At 42.8% G+C, this 20526-nt stretch overlaps 1 protein-coding gene across 1 annotated transcript in view; it reads left to right on the forward strand.

The window, feature by feature from the left end:
* Window positions 1–20526, forward strand: part of TRPC7 (transient receptor potential cation channel subfamily C member 7) — a 165091-nt gene that overhangs the window by 132228 nt on the left and 12337 nt on the right. The window contains exons 6-9 of the mRNA XM_049787363.1: window positions 12446–12679; window positions 17041–17305; window positions 19840–20032; window positions 20203–20428. Of these exons, the coding sequence (XP_049643320.1) occupies window positions 12446–12679; window positions 17041–17305; window positions 19840–20032; window positions 20203–20428 (918 nt within the window). The remainder of the gene's footprint in view (window positions 1–12445; window positions 12680–17040; window positions 17306–19839; window positions 20033–20202; window positions 20429–20526) is intronic.

Here is a 20526-nt window from a genome sequence, read left to right on the forward strand (position 1 = left end):
TCAACACCTCTGCACCCACACACACACTTCACTGAAGTGTACTCTTGGCAGAGCAAAACATTGATTACTAACCAGTCAGAAAATCAAAGACAACTTTGTGTTGGTGCAAAAATGGAAAAGATCTATAATATAAAATACCAACTCTTAAAAGACAATGAATTCTATTTTTTCATCATGCACATATTGAACATGATTATAAAGTACCTTTACATAAGAAAACATATACGTCTGATCTTTTAAGTATAGTCTACTGGAATTCAGGAACTCAAGTCCTGCTTCTGAAAAAAAGGTAAAAAATAATTTTGTTATTACAGAATGTGGATATATATAGTAAAACTGTGATGATAATTATGTAACTTACAAAATCAGAGGAGCAACTTTTTCTCCTCTTTGTGTGAATGAGATAATGGAGCTGGGAAATTCCTCGCTGTGGCGATACTTTGTAGTGCCAAAGTCTACCACTGGGATTTCCAAATAAATCGGTCCCTATTTCCTCACTGACAGCTAAGAAGGCTAGCTCTCTTTTCTTATAAAAAGCACAATTCACAAGAAGCACCAAAACAAAATAAAACTGAAAATAGCTAAAGCTGTATACAGTGAAATGAGCAAAAACAGAATTTTCTAACTAAAAGCTAAAAAAAACTGTCATTCATTTTTAAAATTCATTTTAAAAATCAGAAGCAGGAATAAAATAAAAATTGTAAAAGCTAAAATCTTGGTGCTATATCCCAAACCTATTCAATAAATTTTCAGGTTTATATAAAAAATGATTTAAATATGGGGCCTGACAGTAAATTTCAGTGGCAGGATACTTACTTTGTATATAGTCAACCCACTCTCAATCCCCAGCCTCCCAGATGGCTCCCCAAATCTCACCAGTACTTTCCCTGAGCACAGAGCAAGGAGTAAGCCCTGAGCACTGCTGAGTGTGGCCCAAAAAAAAGTTCAAATGTGGTGGAAATGTTTTAAATAAAATAAAATTGAAAGTATGAAAGACTACTAGAAACCACTATGTGGTATCAAGACATCAATTAAACTTCTTTAATGGTATTCACCTCTAATTTATTTTCTTGACAAAAATTGGTATTAGTATAACTGTCATTGTGTTATATTCACAAATACAAGTCACATTATTCAAGGTCTGTGCCATCGATTAACAAATTCACAAAGAGCTAAATGTTTGAAGTAATTATCAAGCATGTGGCCCACAATTCAACTGAAAAACTACCACAGATGCAGAAGTTGAAAACAACTGGGCATATGGTCTCTAGATTAGAAAAACAGATAAGACAAATTGCCAAGGAGAATGGTTTGATCCACAGTGGAGAGGAAGACTAGAACACCAAGTGTCCCAGTGGCTTTGAACCAGCTACCTAATTTTTAAGACCCAATAACGACCTGCTAAATCCCTAACTCTGGAGTGGTGCTATCAAGACCTGAGGTCTGTGGGCCGTGGATGGCACCGTCAGGAATGAGCTCAGTGCTTCCCAGCTTCACTCTGTAAAGCAAGGCTACCACAATTAGTCAGCAACCTGGAAGTAAATTCTTCTTCCTTAGGAGCACATTCAATGATCAAACCCTGGTCCCAGTTGCCCCACCTCAAGAACTATGACAAACCACCTTCTTTTGCTTCTGAGACATGTAGTATTCAGTAACAGCCAACACAATTTTTCTAAACTGTCCACATATTGGATTCTGAATTAAGCTGCCAACTCTTAAATTAAGTTACCTTTTCAGCTAGGAAAGGTATGGCCAGGAGAAAGACCACCAATCATTTACTATCTCATTCCCCCACCTGATACCAAGTAGAAGAGTACAGGTCATTCATTAATAGCTAATAGTTTTCAATGACTATTAATTTCTGAGTAAAGAACATTTAATTCTGGGACAAGAACAGAAGCAAGGAAACCAGTTATGCAGCAGTAATCAGGAAATTGATTATTTAAGGAACTAGTAGATGGTTACTAAATTTGTAAGGTAAAATTGTTGATATTTGCTACTGAATTGTCAGTGGAATGTCAAAAAAAGAAAATTTCAAGTGTTTTATGTACCAGGAATATAGCTCAGCAGTATAGCACTAGCAATTCTTGTGTCATTTGAGTCACTGGGTTTGATTCCCAGAACTGATAAAAGGCAAGGAAAAAAATGGAAGAAGAAAATTCTAAGTGGCTTCTCCCAAGAAGTAGGAAAAAGAGAAGTCATTCCTGACATTAAGGCAGGAAAGATCAGGGAAGACATATCAGGAGAGATGAAAATCAAGAATTTAGATTGAGATTATTAGAAAAATATAAATGTCAAATAGCAATGAGCAGGGCATTTTAGTGTATAGAAATTAAACTTGGCAAAAGTAAACAAATAATTGCTTGTGACTATGGGCAGAGGCCTGAGTATTAGTACACAATCAAAAACACTGAGAGGATAGGAAGACGAATATTCACCACAGAGAACTAAGAGAAGAATGAAGATAGTTGTGCCCTAGAGCTGAAGGGAACCTAAGACTAACAAGTCCACTCTGAAAATACAGCAGAGATGGGGAGGTTGGCCACAGAGAGGTGAAAGGCCTTGTACATGTGTCCCCCTTGGCTGCTTTTCCTATCTCCATACCTTAGAACCCTATACCTCTCAACACAGGATCAGGAGTGATCACAAAATTGTCCCCCTTAACTTTTTGCCTCAAAACTCAAGTGATGTGGGTCAAAGCAATAGTATAGTGGATAGGGCATTTGCCCTGCCTGCAGCTAACCAGGACTCAATCCCAGGTATCCAAAATGATTCCCTGAGCCCTCCAGGAGTTAGTAAGCCCTGAGCACGACTGGGTTTGGCCCAAACAAACCAAAAACTCAAGAGACAACCAGTATCATTATAATGGCCTACAAAGCCCTTTAGATCTTTATCCTAACACTTTAACCTCTATCCTTCGTCCCACCACCATCCACCCAACTCTGTTTCCACCTCACTGCTTTCCTTACTTCACACTACTTCTGCCCAATAGTCTTTGTCAGAACTGTGCCCTCTTTCTGGACAGTTCTTCATGTAAGCAGCTGCAGTCACTCCCTTCACTTCCTCAAGACTAGCTCAAAAACCCCTTCTACAGACACAGAATCTTCTCTCTCATAACTGCTATATAAAGAAACAAAGTCAGGGAATAAGAAATTCCCAAAGGCAATAGAAACTGAGAGTTTATCTTTAGCAGGACGCTTACCACAGAAAGTGAAGGGGCAGGAAATGAGGAGGAGAGACAGAGACAATATCTCCCTGGGACATTGTCTCTCTAAGACACTGGGAAGGAAACATACACTTTGAAGGCTGTGGTGCTGAAATGTCCCATGCATGAAATTGCTCCATTAATAGCATTAAAAACCATGGAGCCTAAAATAATTTTTAATACGCTCTGTCAAAAGTGAATTTTAAGCCATTCTCTTTAAAAACTGCACTGATTTTTCCCATCTCTTTTTCTTTCCAAACCAACAGTCAATACTGTTGAGAATACTAAAAGTTTTCCTTTGCTTTTTTTTTTAAATAAATATTCCTGTTGTATTACACATGTGAATGTAACATTCCCATCTTCTGTTACTCTGCTTACCTAGTGAGCATCTAGCTTTCCCAGTGACCTCTTCTCATAGTCACACAGCATAATGGCACTTCACTAGCTCTTTAAATTTGCAGATTATGCCTCCTCTGATGTAGAGTTCTGAGAAAGGATGAAATTTAATTAGAAATAAAATATTTCTTCATTCCAGATGTCATTTGGACATTTGATGGTTTTATTTATACTACAGTATTGCCAGCAGAACTGGAAATTTTTTGTTTTTAACCCAGATTTAAGGTATGGGCAGAAGTGGTTGTCATAAGGAGACTTGAGATACTCCCAGAGATAGAGGGAAAACAAGACCCATAAAGAAAGACATGAGAAGAGCATGACTATGACCAAGAAAGGAGGGATGAATTTGCTAGTGATTGACAGTGCTGTTATATCAGTAAATTTGGGGTGGACTCAACCAAACACGTAATCATTCCTTTTAGCCTGGACAAACTCTAACTGCAGTTTATACCCTAGCAATGACTCTGGTTTCCTGTTTCATGACTCTGTATTATGATCAGTTATGTCAACTATGTGATGCATTTTTAAATAAAAATAATTTAATAAAAAGAATCTCACAGTGGGGGATCGAAGCGGTGGCACAAGTGGTAAGGCGTCTGCCTTGCTGGTGCTAGCCTAGGATGAACCACAGTTTGATCCCTCGACATCCCATATGGTCCCCCAAGTGAGGAGCAATTTCTGAGTTCATAGCCAGGAGTAACCCCTGAGCATCACCAGGTGTGGCCCAAAAAAAAAGAAAAAAAAAAGAATTTCACTGAGAATAAAAGTCCAAAACACCCCCACAAAAAAGAGAAAGAAAGAGAAAGAGAGACTCTAATGCAGTTAGGAAAATCCTATAATAAAACTTTTCAATATATATTGTGACTCTAGCAGTGGTCCTCAAACTACAGCCCATGGACCACATAATGTATTTGTTCCTATTTCGTTTCTTAACTTTAAAGTAAGATATATGCAGTGTGCATAGGACATTGTTCATAGTTTTTTTTTTACTATAGTCCAGCCCTCCAACAATCTGAGGGACAGTGAACTGGCCCCCTGTTTAATAACTTTGAGGACCACTGCTAGAGCATCTACATTCATCAAAGGACTTGCATACTGGTGCTTCCCAGAAGTCAATAGGCTCAATGGTATGAGACCATACCATATGTTCTCTGTCCTGGACTAGAATCACATTGGGAAGATTTTCTATACTGCCAAAGGTGGTGCCTTTCTCCCTGATAGGGCTACCTCTCTAAATTTCCATTTTCATGAGTGTGAAACATAAATACCAATCTGCTCCCTCACCCCATCCCACACAGGATTAGAAACACTTTGGGAGTCAGGTTAAATTTAACTCCAGAATTACATGTCTAGGCTTGGTCAAGAATCAAACAGTCAAATCATATGGGCTGAGTCCCTCCCCTTATCCTTTATTTTGATGATTTCATTGGTTCAAATGAAGATTTCCAATAGACAAAGCTCCAAAAGGTCACCCAAGTTCCCCCCAGCTGTCAGATCATGTTCCTGCTCTGTTTATCACCTGGAGATACTGTCCAGCTGCCTTGTCTCCTCTTCATGGGCAAAGACTATTCTCTCATAGCTTTCATTGAATTTCCCTGCTGCCAATCTCCATCCTGAGCCTCTTATGGGTCCCTAACAAGAGCCCACTCTGCCTCACTCTTATACCCACTACCCAACACACTTTGCTGGTTCCTCCTCCTTAGCCACCTCCTCCATCAAGTCACTCCTTTCAGCCAATGTATCCTGGCACTCATGATCCTATCACTGTCTGCTCTTACTCCTGTGCCTCCAACAAAGGCAGGACCTGGCATTTTTTGAGTCTCTATCATCCTTTATTATACATTATATACCAGCATTGAGGGGTAGAGTAAACTTGTTTTGGGGGAGATGGTATCTTATCCACTGCTATTCCTCCAGAATGGTGACTGGCATAGTCAGTGCTCAACCAGTTCTGAAAGGATGCAAGAGTTCTGAGCCCTGGGAGCAAGTTTGTGGATGACAGGGGGCACAGTGGGGAGTTTCAGTCCTAGAGGACTTGTGGCTTCTGGGAAACTCACTCACCATCTTGGTCCAGGAATGTTTCATCTATTACATGGAGATAATTATAATAGGTACTTGTAGAGCTATTAGGAAGATTTAGAACTGGCAAAGTGCTTAGCACAGTGTCTGGCACCTAGCAGGTGCTCAATAATTGCTAGCTACTAAAATTAGCGAAGAGAAGGAGCTCTGGTAGGAAATTTTTGAATTTATTAATACCATCTTCTTCTACTGTCTCTGAGGCCCAGATTTGTTGTATGCAATGAAGAAGTTGTGGTTAGTTAGGCTTAAGGGCAGAGAATGCCTAGGCCAATGTCCTGGGATTTCACTGAGTATTTCTGTCTAGACCCAGTCTGAGACATCAACCTAAAGAGAAGATAGATTTTGGACCTCCTAGAAAGTGGTTTGGGAAAATGTTTCTTTTGCTAAAGGCTTTGTGATAGCACAGCAGAAGTCAAGGGAATGGGGCAAGACACTTTAAGGATAAGCACATTGTAATCTCAAAGGACAGGAATGCAGAAAGTGCCTTTTCTGAATAGAGGTCATACCTGTGGATGGGCTGTAGCTTGAGTCCACACTCCAAGTGATACTTCCCTGAAGTATAGGACTGGTTTGATGCTTGAAAGCCACCAGGGTTATCTCATCAATGCTTGAATAAAGTAGGCTAGAGGGGGTCAAACTAACAACTTCATGTGTTTTGCCATGAGAGCCACAGCCCCTGTCCAAGCCACTTTCCAAATGCCCAAGCTCCACATCAGTGTGCTGGTCATTGCTCAGAAGTTGAAGCAGTTAGGAACTCCTAAACCCCAGGCTACCCAGAATTCCTAGCCCCTTCTTCTGCCAGTTACCATTATTCAATATCTGTAATCATGTCTGTTGAGTTTTGGGCATCCCAGAGAGAAGGGGTCTTGCCTGAGGAGGCTCCAAAGCCTGGCCTCCTCCCTGTTTCTTAGCTAAAGAGTCCCCTGACTGACATGCTGGTATGAGAGACTATGGAACAGGTCAGGTGTGAACTGCAGAACCACTTCAGCACCTGGGAAGCAGGGGGCCTAATTTCGCTCACTAAAGTACTTAATTTCACACATTTCTTTTTTCATTAAGCATCCCTGCTGCTTAAGCCCAGGCTACTCTTTACTCATGGCCTTGGAATAATTTAAATTATTCTGGGTGAGATGATATTGAAATCAAGAAAGGCTGACAAGGGCATATCACCATGAGGAAGTGATTTGCAATGAGCCCTGAGGAAACACCTTAATAACCAGAAAAGTCAATTTTCTATAAATAATTAGCTATCTGGATTCATAGAGCTTTAAGTGTTTTAAATTATGACCAAAAAGACAAAAACACCAAAATAATCAAGATACTAGCCTAAAGTTACAAGCCCAGTAAGAAATGGAACTGGATATTGAAGCTAGAACTTATTTTCTGATATAACAAATAGGAACTAGGCTCTAAATGATGACCTATGTGTCTTCTAGTGTCTAGCAAAAACTCAGTTCCTCTATAAAACCAGAAATTTTAAATTGGAAAGTTGAGAAAAACAAAATATATTATATTTCACAGTTTCAAAGTATTTAAGGGGCTTGCCTTGAACGCAGTTGATCAGAGTTTGATACCCAGCACCTCTTAAGGTCCAGTGAGCACTGTCAGGAATGATCCCTGAGCATGGATGGGTAGGGTTCAAAAGCCAACATACACTTAAACATAGATTTAGTCAGTATTAAGAACACTATGTAGGGGCCAGAGCAATAGCACTGCAGTAGGGCCTTTGCCTTGCACACAGATGACCTAGGAAAGACCTGATTCAATCCCCTGCATCCCATATGGTCCCCTGAGCCTGCCAGAGCGATTTCTGAGCACAGAGCCAGGAGTAACTTCTGAGCACCGCCGGATGTGACCCCAAAACCAAAACACAACCAAGATCTAATCTCAGAGGTCTGGCTGAGACAACTGCAACTGAGCAGAACTTCTGGAAACATAATGAAAGACTCTATCCTAGACTTCATACTAGGATCAGTGCAAAAATCAAGACCACCAACTACAGAAGATTGATTAAAACTACAGTGATGGAACAGAACTTCTAGAAACATAAAAAAGACTTAATTCTAGTCTCTATCCTATAAACTATGCAAAAACCAAATTTTCTAGTTACAGAAGCCTGATTTTATCATCCATGACTGAGCGGAAAGTTTCCAGACATCACAAAAGGTCTAGGGGAGAGTAAAAGGGCATGTACGGAGCCTATAGTTATATTCCTATGTCAGTATGCTTCAAGGGCAGAGAAACCCTGTATCTCTTAGGCCAAGGGAATTCCCTTTCTAATGGCCCCAATATTTACTATGCCTATGAAAAAAAAAAAAAAAGCACAAATTAATTTTTTGTTCTTGTTGTTGCTACTTTATTCTTTCATTTTTTGTGTTTTGTTTTTATTTCAGAGCCATAGTTATTGTTTGGTTGTTGTCTTTGTTGCTGTGGTGCTTTTTGGGTTCTTTTGTTTGATTTTTTGTATTGTTTTTATGTTTTTCTTCTGTTTTCTCTTTCTTCTCTGAAATTGATATTTATAGCCTCTAAAAGGACTCCTCCCATTTTTTGCTTGTTTGATTTTTGCCCCCCCTTTTTCTTTCTTTTTTCTTTCCTCCAAACAGAACCACGTAACTTGAACCATCTTGTTCTGCCTCACAAATTGAGGGGGAAATAATGGAGGGTACCAAGACCAAACAGTTGTATGAACATTGAGTAGAAATTAAAAATGAGCAGACTTAAACACCAAATCCCAAGCCAATGGCAACAAAATCGAAACCCAATCTACAACAATCTAGACACAGAGGAGACCACTTATACTAGCATCCTGGGGGGTCTAGGAAGGGGGATATAGGATGTGTGCTGGAAACAGGGGTGGAGGGAGGACAACACTGGTGGTGGGAATGCCCCTAATTCAATGTCACTATGTACCTAAAATATTACTGTGAAAGATTTGTAATCCACTTTGGTCAAAATAAAAATTATTTAATTAAAAAAATAAAATAATAAAATAAGAACACTGTCACTGAATTTCCACATGAATCTGGAAAGGGTAAGCTTGAGAAGTGTGACTTTTGAATGGGAATGGAAGAGCAATATAGTGTGGATATTATCTTGTGAGTGCTTTAGGCTATTTCCTTATGGGGATTCCAATTGGAAATAGACATGCAGATTTATAATGTGTTTCATTAAGGGCATCACTTCTCTGAATTACCTTTTCCCTTAGAAAAACATTTTGTTTCTATTCACTTTAATTGATGACGCACTTTCTTTTGCAATGGAATTTTGAATGAAACCATCCCTGGGCAGAGGCTCAGAGGAGTGGAGATGATCAGAGTTCAGGCAAAAGTGGGCTAGAGGAGCATAATGGCTGTACTCCCGCGAGAGCAAAGCCTCTGTGACCTTGACCATTTGCTCCCAGCATCAGCCTTGACTCCAGGTTGATTGTAGGCACCTGGGATTACAAAGGCCACTAGATTATGAAGTGAGTATCTATCAGTGTATGGTGTTTGGGCTAAGCTCTGGGAAAACAAGTAAACTGATTTGGTGAGGACAGCCGGCTAAACTGCTTTCCTGGAAAGGAAAATGAAGCCAGCCAATAAGAGCCCACTGATAGAAATGCAGCCTAGCTTGGGGAGAACTGTATCTCCTGTCCCAAGGAATACTCTGTAAGAGAATGTGACTGTAATTGACCTGTATCTTAGCAGGATGGATCTGAAAGTTCCCCAGAAAAGGACTACCGAAGTAGGGTGACTCATGATGAGCACCTAAAGAAGCAGAGAGCACAGAGAGAGAATTGGAGCACCAATGGGCCAGGGAGGTGGCAGGGCCAGAGAGACCAGCATAGGGTATGTCACAGTTTAGATACTGCTGGGACATCCTCTGGGAGATATAACCCTGAAGGGTGGGATTTCTGTTTAGCAGCTCTTAAGAAAACCAGGAAGATGATTCACCTTAATTTATTTGCAAGGAATTGAAGGACAGAACTTCAGGTGTGGATGTATAAAATCAAGGACAGAGTCAATGAGGAAAATGGCTGAAATCTGGAGTGGGTGGAGGGATGGGCAGAGGAAGAGAAGCTTCAAAGGGAGCTGAGGAGCAGCAAGGGGAAAAGTGGGAACTACATAGGCAGGTAGGCTTGCCTTTGTGTCAGAGGCACAGAGGGGATACCAAGAAAGGCTAATAGTGCTAACAAGGAACTATAACAGCTTCATTAATCATCCAGTGATTCTTTGAGCACACTAACCCCCTAAGTATGCATAAGGCATATTATATAATGCAAATGGGTGGTTCTGCGTGAAATCACTTCCATGCCTGAGCAACTCTAAGACTCTTATGTCGTTTACAAAATATTCAAATCTTTTCTATGCATTCCTTACTTGGAAGCCAACTTTATTCCCAAGATTAGCAAGAGAGTATAGTAGTTGAGACCAAAGGGGTGACCTTCTCAATTCAAATGGCCCAGTCATGTGATTACTTTCTGCACAGACAAAGCTAGTAACTACAAACTAAGATTTCCTCCACATTGTTATTGAAAAGATTTAAGAGGGGCCGGAGAGATAGCATGAAGGTAAGGTGTTTGCCTTTCATGCAGAAGGTCGGTGGTTCGAATCTCAGCATCCCATATCCCCCGAGCGTGCCAGGAGCAATTTTTGAGCGTAGAGCCAGGAGTAACCCCTGAGTGCTGCTGGATGTGACCCAAAAACCAAAAACCAAAAAAAAAAAAAAAAAAAAAAAAAAAGATTTAAGGGCAGGCAAAAGAGGAGAAAGGAAGGGTAGGAGACGCTTGAAGTTACTATAATAATAGGTCATTTTGCTCTGTAGAAGCAGCCTCAGTCCATAGATTAGCCATTGGAAACCACAGACCCATATCACAGAAGGTGCTCAAAATGTTGTTTCAATAATATAAACCAATGTAGTTTTGATATTTTAAGAATAGTATGAGTCCATTGATTCCAGTTATTGAGGAACCTGCTGCATAGCAATAAATATAGCTATTTTACACCATAAACTCAACTTTGCGTGACACTTTTTAGTGTATTTTTGTCTCTATTAAATATGTGTGAGCCACTGCAATATTACATTTTCTAGCAGTCACATTAAAAATAAAAACTGGTCCCCCAGCCGTCCTTGTCTTTTTCCCCTGACTCCAGGCCTTCCCTGGGTGCCAGCCCAGATGGCCAGAAGTGGGTTCAGGTGGACTCTTAGTGATCCTCAGGTTCCCCCCTCCCTCTGTACTCCAGGGGGGAGGTGCATGGGGAGGAGGGCAAGCAGACATCCGGCTTCCGGTTTCCTCTTTGATTCTGGAGACCAGCTCTTGTTAGGTATAGGGTTTGGGGAAGCCCCATACCAGAGCTTTTCTCCCTAGCCTGGGGAGTGCTGGGAGGCGTGGCAGGCCCCCAGTCGTCCTTGTCTTTTTCCCCTGACTCCAGGCCTTCCCTGGGTGCCAGCTCAGATGGCCAGAAGTGGGTTCAGGTGGACTCTTAGTGGTCCTCAGGTTCCCCCCTCCTTCCGTACTCCGGGGGGGGGGGGAGGTGCATGGGGAGGAGGGCGAGCAGACATCTGGCTTCCAATTTCGTCCTTGATTCTGGAGACCAGCTCTTGCCAGGAATAGGGTTTTTCTCCCCTGGACTTCAGTCTTTCCCTGGGCACTGGTCTAGGTGGACTCTATAGGGGTCAACAGGCTTTCCCCCATCTCTCCCTACACTAATGGGAATGCGCTCTGGGAGGAGGGCAGGCTGTTCTAGCACTGGTTTATATTGGGACAGTCAGTGGAAATTTTTTCTCTTTTTTTTTTCATATTGATATTATTGTGTGCATATATTCTATATATCCATAATATCCATCTTGTATTGGGACCTTGATGCTGCCCTACAAAGCTCATTTCTAATATTTTACTGCCTCAGTCCCAACCCTTACTTGCCCCCATCCTCCCATGTAGGTGCAGCTAATGACATGAAGCTCACCACATAGAATGTTAAGTGCAGTTAGAGAAATAATTACACTGAAAACTATCATAACAATGTGAATGAATGAGGGAAAAAGAAAGCCTGTCTGGAGTACAGGTGTAGGTGGGGTGGGGAGTAGGTAGACCTGGGAAATTGGTGGTGGGAATCCTGCACTGGTGAAGGGGGGTGTTCTTTACATGACTGTAATCATACAACTACAATTATATTTGTAATCATGGTGTTTAAATAAAAATAATTTAAAAAATAAATTAAAAAAATAAAAACTGGTTAAATTAATGTATTTCATCTAGCATCTAAACTATTAATATTTCAATATGTGGCCCATTTGAAAAACACCTTTGCCCCCTCCTTAAAGTGCATAAATGCTAACTGCTATAATTCTCGTATCCAGCCTCTGTGAACCTGTCTATGTTTAAGAACACTCCTGGGGCTAAGAGTTATAGTAAAGCAGGTAGGGTGTGATAATACACCTTGCATGAAGCCAATCCAGATTCGACTCCCCCTCTGCTCCCAAATTCCCAAGCACTTTGAGGAGTAATTCCCGAGTGCAGAGCCAGGAGTAACCCCTGAGCTCTGCACTCAAAAAATAAAAAACAAAACATTCACTTCTGGAGACGACTTACTTGTCTATAAAGACAGTGACACGTCTTTGGGTTAATCTGTGGATTAAGAGGTCCCATTTGTCCTTTGCTGCTAATGTTGCCAGTCCCCAAAATGTTCCCATTAATATGGGCACCCTGATTCCCTCCTGGACCTCCCATGGTCACCGAAGTTAATGGGCAGGAAACCCTAAGCCAAGCCCTCTTGCTGTCCACAGGAATGATCTGGTCCGAATGCAAGGAAATCTGGGAGGAGGGGCCACGCGAATATGTGCTGCACTTGTGGAACTTGCTGGATTTCGGGATGCTCTCCATTTTCGTGGCCTCCTTCACCGCCAGGTTCATGGCCTTCCTCAAAGCCAGCGAGGCGCAGCTTTACGTGGACCAGCACGTGCAGGATGCCACGCTGCACAACGTGTCACTTCCTCCAGAAGTGGCCTACTTTACCTACGGTGAGTGGGGCTACTGTGCTGGGCTCTATCCCTTGTGTTCTGGGTGTGTGGCTGTGAGCTTTGGGTCTGCAGGTTCCGAAGCTGGAAAATGCTCCTGTCAATGTAATCACTCTCCCAACACCCTCCTTCACACCTCAAAAAAAAAAAAAAGTCAATTTCTGAAATACAATCACCTAAAGTAGAACATGGGCTTAGTTTGTGCTAGTGGGATTTTTCCTTTTTTTTTTTCCTTTTTTCAAGATTTTTTTTTTAATTATCTTTTTTTTTGGGGGGGGGGGGCCACACCCGGTGGTGCTCAGGGGTTACTCCTGGCTGTCTGCTCAGAAATAGCTCCTGGCAGGCACGGGGGACCATATGGGACACCGGGATTCGAACCAACCACCTTTGGTCCTGGATCCGGCTGCTTGCAAGGCAAACACCACTGTGCTATCTCTCCGGGCCCTTTTTAATTATCTTTATTTAAACACCGTGATAACAAATATAATTGTAGTTGTATGATTACAGTCATATAAAGAACACCCCCCTTCACCAGTGCAAGATTCCCACCACCAATTTCCCAGATCTACCTACTCCCCACCCCACCCACACCTGTACTCCAGACAGGCTTTCTTTTTCCCTCATTCATTCACATTGTTATGATAGTTTTCAGTGTAGTTATTTCTCTAAATGCACTTATCACTTTATGTGGCGAGTTTCATGTCATTAGCTGCACCGGGTGTGGGTCCTGGAGAGATTACAGTCCTTGGTGTCTGTAGGCTAGGCTGGCTCAGCAGAAAAGAGAAGATTTTTTTTCTTCCTCGGGTCCATGAGCAGTAAGGAACCATGAACCTATGAAAGATGGTTCCTTCTATATTGGGTCCCAGGGTATTTTCTGTGATTACACGCAAATGTGTAAATATGATTAATACTGCCTTCCCACTTCTACCATCTTTTTTTAGAAGCAAAATAGCTACTTAGGTGATGCCTTCATTCCTTCCAACACTAAAACCATATAGTGTGTGGTAGCAGATTGGGATCTTAGGAATAATAAGGAGTTAATATCCATTTATCAAGGACATATTAAGTGCCAGGAACTATATAGACATTTTACACCAGAGATTTCCATCCTTGCAACAGCCCTGCAAAATGGGATTTTTATTTTGTCCCCGTTTTAGAGATGAAGTAAGCTATTTTCATGGAAAGGCTTGCAGTGTTCCCAGAAATACAGAATTACCTTGGCAAGCAAATTATCCTGGACAAAGTGCTTAGAAAACCTTGCAGAAGTACAACATGGTGGCAGACTCAGGCTTGATTCCCAGCATCCTTTAAAGTCCCCACAGCAGAACAGGAGTATTTCCTGAGTTCAGAGCCAGGAGTAATCCCAGAACATCTCTGGGTATACCCTTCCCCAAAAATCAGAGCAGGGTGAGTCTCAAAGAAGACAAAGGCCTTCCTGCCTGTACTGTCTTTCTGGTCTTCTGATCATTTCTTTAATGATTCAGGATGCAACACAGGCTGGCTGGGACTACCATCCTTTTTTATGGATTATATTAAGGTTTCTTCTAAACGTCATACAAAGCATCAGACATTATCGCATTTGCATTTGTAGTTCAGCTCTGCCCTTGGAAAGCCAAGTACGTTTTTGTTTTTTTGTTTTTTTTTTTTTTTTTCACTAACGCTTCAGTTATGAGGTAAGAGCGGCCTCTGGTGATCAGCTGAATTATCGTCCCTTCCATTCACTATTAGGACATCAAACAGGCAGGTGCCAATTTTTCAGGTTGTGAAAAATGGAAAGAGCACCAAAGAAAATGCCTCTCTCTGAATCCTCACTGTTCTGTTTGCTTTTTCTATCTCTAATATAACTAACCTGTCCAAGAATATTTTCCACTAAAATTTCTGACTTGGGGGCCGGGCGGTGGCGCTGGAGGTAAGGTGCCTGCCTTACCTGCGCTAGCCTAGGAGACGGACCGCGGTTCGATCCCCCGGCGTCCCATATGGTCCCCCAAGCCAGGAGCGACTTCTGAGCGCATAGCCAGGAGTAACCCCTGAGCGTCACCGGGTGTGGCCCAAAAACCAAAAAAAAAAAAAAAAAAAAAAAAAAAAAAAAATTTCTGACTTGGGAGCTGAAGAAGGTAAGGTAGCAGCAGGGTACTCGCCTTCCAAATAGATGATCTAAATTTGATCCCCAGGGTCACATCCCCCAGGATCACCAGGTGTGATGCCTAAATGCAGAGCCAGTAGAAGTTCTGAAGACCAGGTATGACCGAAAACTAAAAAAATAAATCAAAATAAAATGTGTGGCCCGATCACGGGGGTCTAATGAGTGGATCAATTTTAAACATGGCTTATAGGTGTGGCTATAATTATCACAATTACTTAATATGGTAATTTATAGGGGGAAATAAAAATAAATCATTTTTTACTTTCTGTCAGAAGAATCAAAATAGTATTTCAAGTTATCCAAATGTGTTATTTATTCAGAGAGGCAAAAGATGCATTGAAAAACATGATTTGTTCTCCTTGTCTGTCATAGACTCCTGAGTTATGACCTTGATGAGAGTACAGAGCCTATAATTTTATTATATTTCCAAATATAATTTACAAGATACTATGTGAAACTCTGTGGCCACTAATGGTCTGACTTCTTTTACTAGAGGTTTCTCACTGTTCGTTATTATTGCAATTGTTTAACAGAGTCTAGCTTTGAAAATAAAGAACAAATTTCTTCCTCTTTTAGCTCCCTTGGGGTGCTGAGAATTGCTATATAATATCCTCGCTATCTGCATTTATCTGGCCCTGAAAAGGACCCCATACCCCAAATCCAATCTTTAAAAATAGCCATAATAATATCTGCTCTACAGGGCTGTTGTGAAAATTGTAGCTAATGTAAGTATAAGGGCTAATTTAGGTTTCTTAGTGTTTCTCAATTTAAGTTTCACTTAGCATTTCTCAACAGGGACACCATGGCTTTTCAGCAGGACCATTTGCATGATGTGGGTCTGGAACATTACAGGATATTAGCATCTCAGCAATAATCTTCCCATTGTAACCACCACAGACACCCACACACACAGATTTCCCCAGAAGAAAGTCACTGCCCTCACTGCTACCCTGTCTCTATCCAGACCCTTAAGAGGCAGCTTATCTATGGTAAATGCTGCTCTCCAGACATTTTGACCTCCCAGAGGTCACTATGCAGGATTGCTCAACTCAGAAATACTCCAAGGCAGTTCAAGCACTCACCAGCCACACCATACAGAAAATGCCCCTTCCACAGTAGGCCTCAATTCTTGTCCCCTAAAACAGACTACTGTAGGAAATTTCGGTGACCACTCAACATTTTGGAGGCCTGTACTCAGTCAGGAAGCAACAGCTCCCAGATACTCACTATCTGAAAGACCAAACCTAAGGACTTTTTCTCAAGCCTGCAGAAGCCTGGCTAAATTTTTCATAAAAATTTCATTAAATTGGGGCCAAAGCAATAGCCCATAGGGTAGAGATTTGCCTTGCATGCTTCAGATCCAGGCTCAATCCCTGGCATTCCATATAGTCCCCCAAACCTGCCAGGAGTAATTTCTGACTGCAGAGCCAGGAGTAACCCATGATCATTGCCGGGTGTGGTCCAAAAACAAAACAAAAATTTTTTTCATTAGGTTGTTTTACAACTATTTATTATGACATTCATGTGCCAGATACTGGACTAAACACTTTTCTTATAAAGCTTTCTTTCATCCTTACCACATGTGGTGGGTACAGTTTGGAGAAATGAGACTCCAAAAGGCTGATTGACTTGCTCAGTGCCATAGAGTTAGTGAGGAGAAAGGCTACATTCAGCACAGTTCTGCCTGGCTCCATGCCTGGCTCCACATCCTCTGGTAGGGCCACTGTTGCTCCTAAACTCCTAAGGTATTCTTAGGAAGACAGAGCAGCAAACAGGATGGTGACTGCCATGACTTCAATTCTCAGCAACCTGTGGGGGTCAGAGAGGCTTTCTAAAATAGATGACATTGGATCAGAGTCCTGAGAACAACCAAAATGGAGCAGCTTGGGAGATAGCCCTAGCAGCAGAACACAAGCCTGGCAAGTGTAGGCCTGAGTCTCATCCCCAGCACCACACCACTACTAGGCACTGCTGAAACTACTCCAGGCCAAAGAACCCTGGACTCAACTCTGCCACATGAGGCCCCAATGGAATTAAAAAAGAAGGAAGAGAAAAGATAAAGCTGACCTAGAAGGGAGATGGGTATTCCAGGCACATAGGTTGGCACATTCTGAAAGCACAGGGCAGGAAGTGCATGCCAGGATGCTTCCACGGTGCCTGGTGGTTTCTCTTCCAACAGATTCTGGCCCCCAGTGAGTGATTCCCATTGTTTTTCTTTCAGCCAGGGACAAGTGGTGGCCCTCAGACCCCCAGATCATATCAGAAGGGCTGTACGCCATTGCTGTCGTGCTGAGCTTCTCTCGGATCGCGTACATCCTGCCGGCCAACGAGAGCTTCGGGCCGCTGCAGATCTCCCTAGGGAGAACTGTGAAAGACATCTTCAAGTTCATGGTCATTTTCATCATGGTATTTGTGGCCTTCATGATTGGGATGTTTAACCTGTACTCCTACTACCGAGGTGCAAAGTACAACCCTGCGTTTACAACGTAAGTATCCCCGCTTCCTGGAAACCCTCATGTGCTTCCTGAAGGTGGTTTAAATAAACCCTTCTGCTTATTAGGACTGACAGGCAACTGAATTGGGTGGTGGGCTCAAATAGGAATTCTAGAAGCACTTGGCTAAATTCTCTCTTTGTTGTGAGGATATACTGTGTGACCTTGAGGATGCTCCTTAACTTTTTTGAATCTTGTGTTTTTGGATCTTTCAAAGGGACCAGGGCAGTGAGTAGCATAGTCCACTTGGTAGGCTCTTGCCTTTCACATGGCTGACCCAAGTTCAATCTCTTGGGTCATAAGGCCCCCATATGGTTCTCCTGAGCACCACCAGGAGTAATTCCTGAGCACAGAACAAGGAGTAAACCCTGAGTATCACCAGGTGTGACCCCCCCAAAAAACCAATAACTAAATAAACAAACAAAAAGAGGGTAAGATAGTTCTTGGTGCATAAAGATTGTGTTAGGATTCAATGAGTAGACTCCTACTGACAGTTAACTCTCCATGAATGGGAGGAATTGGTAGCTGTAGTTATTGTTGTCTTGGCCTCTGTAACGTAGAAAACAAAACCCCAGCACATCTTGTACACCATGACTTTGTAGGAGGAAGGGAGTTTAATCCCAACAAAGTTGAGCTGTGAGGTACAGACTATAGGGCATTAGAAGAGAGTGGGCACAGCTGGCTGGCCTGGCCACCATCACTACATACAATGTGTCCTTGAGAGAATGTGTGGAAACACCTGTTCCTGGAGGTCCAGAAGGAGAAACAGATTTTAGATTCATTCTTTTTTTTTTTTTTTTTTTGGTTTTTGGGCCACACCCTGTGACGCTCAGGGTTACTCCTGGCTATGCGCTCAGAAGTTGCTCCTGGCTTCTTGGGGAACCATATGGGATGCCGGGGGATCGAACCGCGGTCCGTCCTAGGCTAGCGCAGGCAAGGCAGGCACCTTACCTCCAGCGCCACCGCCCGGCCCCTTTAGATTCATTCTTACTAGCTGTTGTCTTTCATTCAGTGAATCTGGTACACAGGATACCAGGACATCCCTCTTCTGGGTGACCTTGTGACCCTGCCCACACTGCAGGACAGGTAGTTCCTGCTCAGAGGTGTCCCTGAGCCCTTTGAACATCCTCCCAGTCTCAGTGACTACAGGGAAACTCCAGGCTAAAAAGCCAAAAGGTTCACAGACTGGGTAGAATGAGTGGCTGAGTCACCTCCCCAGGGCCTGTTGAATTTAAGAAAACATGAGGTGAATGTGTGGACAGATGGGGCTGCAGTAGGAGAATGTGACAGTGTGTCTGGCCTGGCCTAGCATTAACTAGCTGAAGACCCAAAGCCAAGCCTTCTGACTTCCTGAGCCTTTGGGTCATCACCTATAATATATATAAATAAAATATACATAAATATATATAAATATATTCTGAAACACTCACAGAAATGAAGGAGTGAAGCTCAATGCTTGAGGCCTGGATTATTTCATTCTCAGTGCTAAGCCTACCCAACCCAGCTAGTTCTTGGCTATAACCTTCTGGAAAGGGCATTTTCATCTCCAGCCACCCACAAAGCAGGGGCAACCAGCAGTGCTGGTGACTGTCCTTTGTCTCTGATATTCTTTGGGGCTGGGAAGCACAAAACCAACACTAAGTACCAAGAGTCAAGCATCCCTCAGCCGAGCCCTGGTCTCTTTTGCCCAAGCAGTGCTACATGGAAGGTCATACTATGGCTTAGGGGATAGTTAAAGATATTACTCTCAGAGACTCAGAAGTGTCTGTGTTTCTGAAAAGCAAGTGCCCTCTGTAGCCAGCCGCATGCTGTGTCTGTCCCCACCCTCTGTCAGGGTGCCTCATTGGTGTGGGTAAAATGAGGCTCCAGTCTGTGCTCACCCCTGAGGAATTAGCTTGGGTCTCAGCACCCCCAGCTCTGAAGGAAAGGAACTAAAATGATGAACCTCTCAGGACTATTGTGAAGCTCCAATAGCAGAAATCAAGCCTAAGATCATGCGTGGCATATAAAAAGCCTCCAAAGAATGGCAGGGACACTAATGAAGAGGATGCATCAGGGGGTTATGGAGTAAGCAGCAAGAGAATCGAGCTCTCTGGCACTCTCACTTACAAACTGTCTCCCAGACCAGCCCAAAAATAGGCACTTCTTCTCCCACTGACCCTATAAGCACTGGGGCCTTGGGAAAGATTTAGGAAAGATTAGGCTACCTTCTAGCTCTCCTATACTTTCTATACTAAGAGGCTAATAACTGGAGCAACAAACTAAGCTTGAATCGACCAAGAAAAAAGATAATTTGCTCAAGATGTGCCAGAGGCAAAGCTAATAAATGTGCCTGCACAGTGTGGCATAAAAGTCGTGAGGGAGGCATCTTCCCTCAGTGGTAAGGGCCTTCCTGTTTCCAGCCCCAGATTGCTCTACTTATTCACTGCCTCATAAAAGATAAAATCAAGAGAGAAAGGAAGTGGATTCAGAGCTGCTGCAGAGGCAGCAGCTGGGCCTCTGGCTGGTGGACATCTGCCCTTGTCCAGGATGCCTGGCATTCGTACAACCTCGCCATTCCCTGCAGGAGACCAGTCCTCTGGCCAGTGCCACCTGCTGCAGTGGGAAAGTCACACAGGTCATGAGGCAAAACCAGGCCATGAATATCGGTGGGAGGCAGCTCAGGGAATCTGGAGTGAGAAAAATCCATTTGAAAGAGGCAAAGTACAGGACTTATCCTGTGTACTGAGTATCCCATGGTGATTCTCTAGTTTGAGGAAACCCAACCCAAGAGGTGCCCCTGTTTCCTGGATGGAGAAGGAGAGAAAAAGTGACATGCACTACCAGAACCTGTGAGAAGGAACTGAAGGTGCTGAGGTGATCCCATTATGTGAGCATTCTGCTTCCCACAGGCTTTGACTGGGACATCAAATGTAGGCCTGCCCCCAAAAGATGATCACAGCTCTCCAAAGGTGATCACCATTCCCCCAAAGGTGACCAGAGCCCCCCAAGAAGGTTATCACAGTGCCTCAAATGGAGGTCAAAGTCTCCTGGAAGTTGATCACAGTCCTCCTAACGGTGACAACAGCTTTCCAAAAGATGAGCACAGCCCCCAAGGAGATCACAACTTCTCAAAAGGTTATCATGGCCCCTAAAAAGGAAATCAGAACCTCCCAGAAGGTGATCAAAATCCCCCAAATGTGATCACAGTCCCCCCCCAAAGGTGAACACAGTCC

The sequence above is a fragment of the Suncus etruscus genome, chromosome 14, assembly GCF_024139225.1.
Source record: "Suncus etruscus isolate mSunEtr1 chromosome 14, mSunEtr1.pri.cur, whole genome shotgun sequence".
Taxonomy (NCBI): Eukaryota; Metazoa; Chordata; class Mammalia; order Eulipotyphla; family Soricidae; genus Suncus; species Suncus etruscus.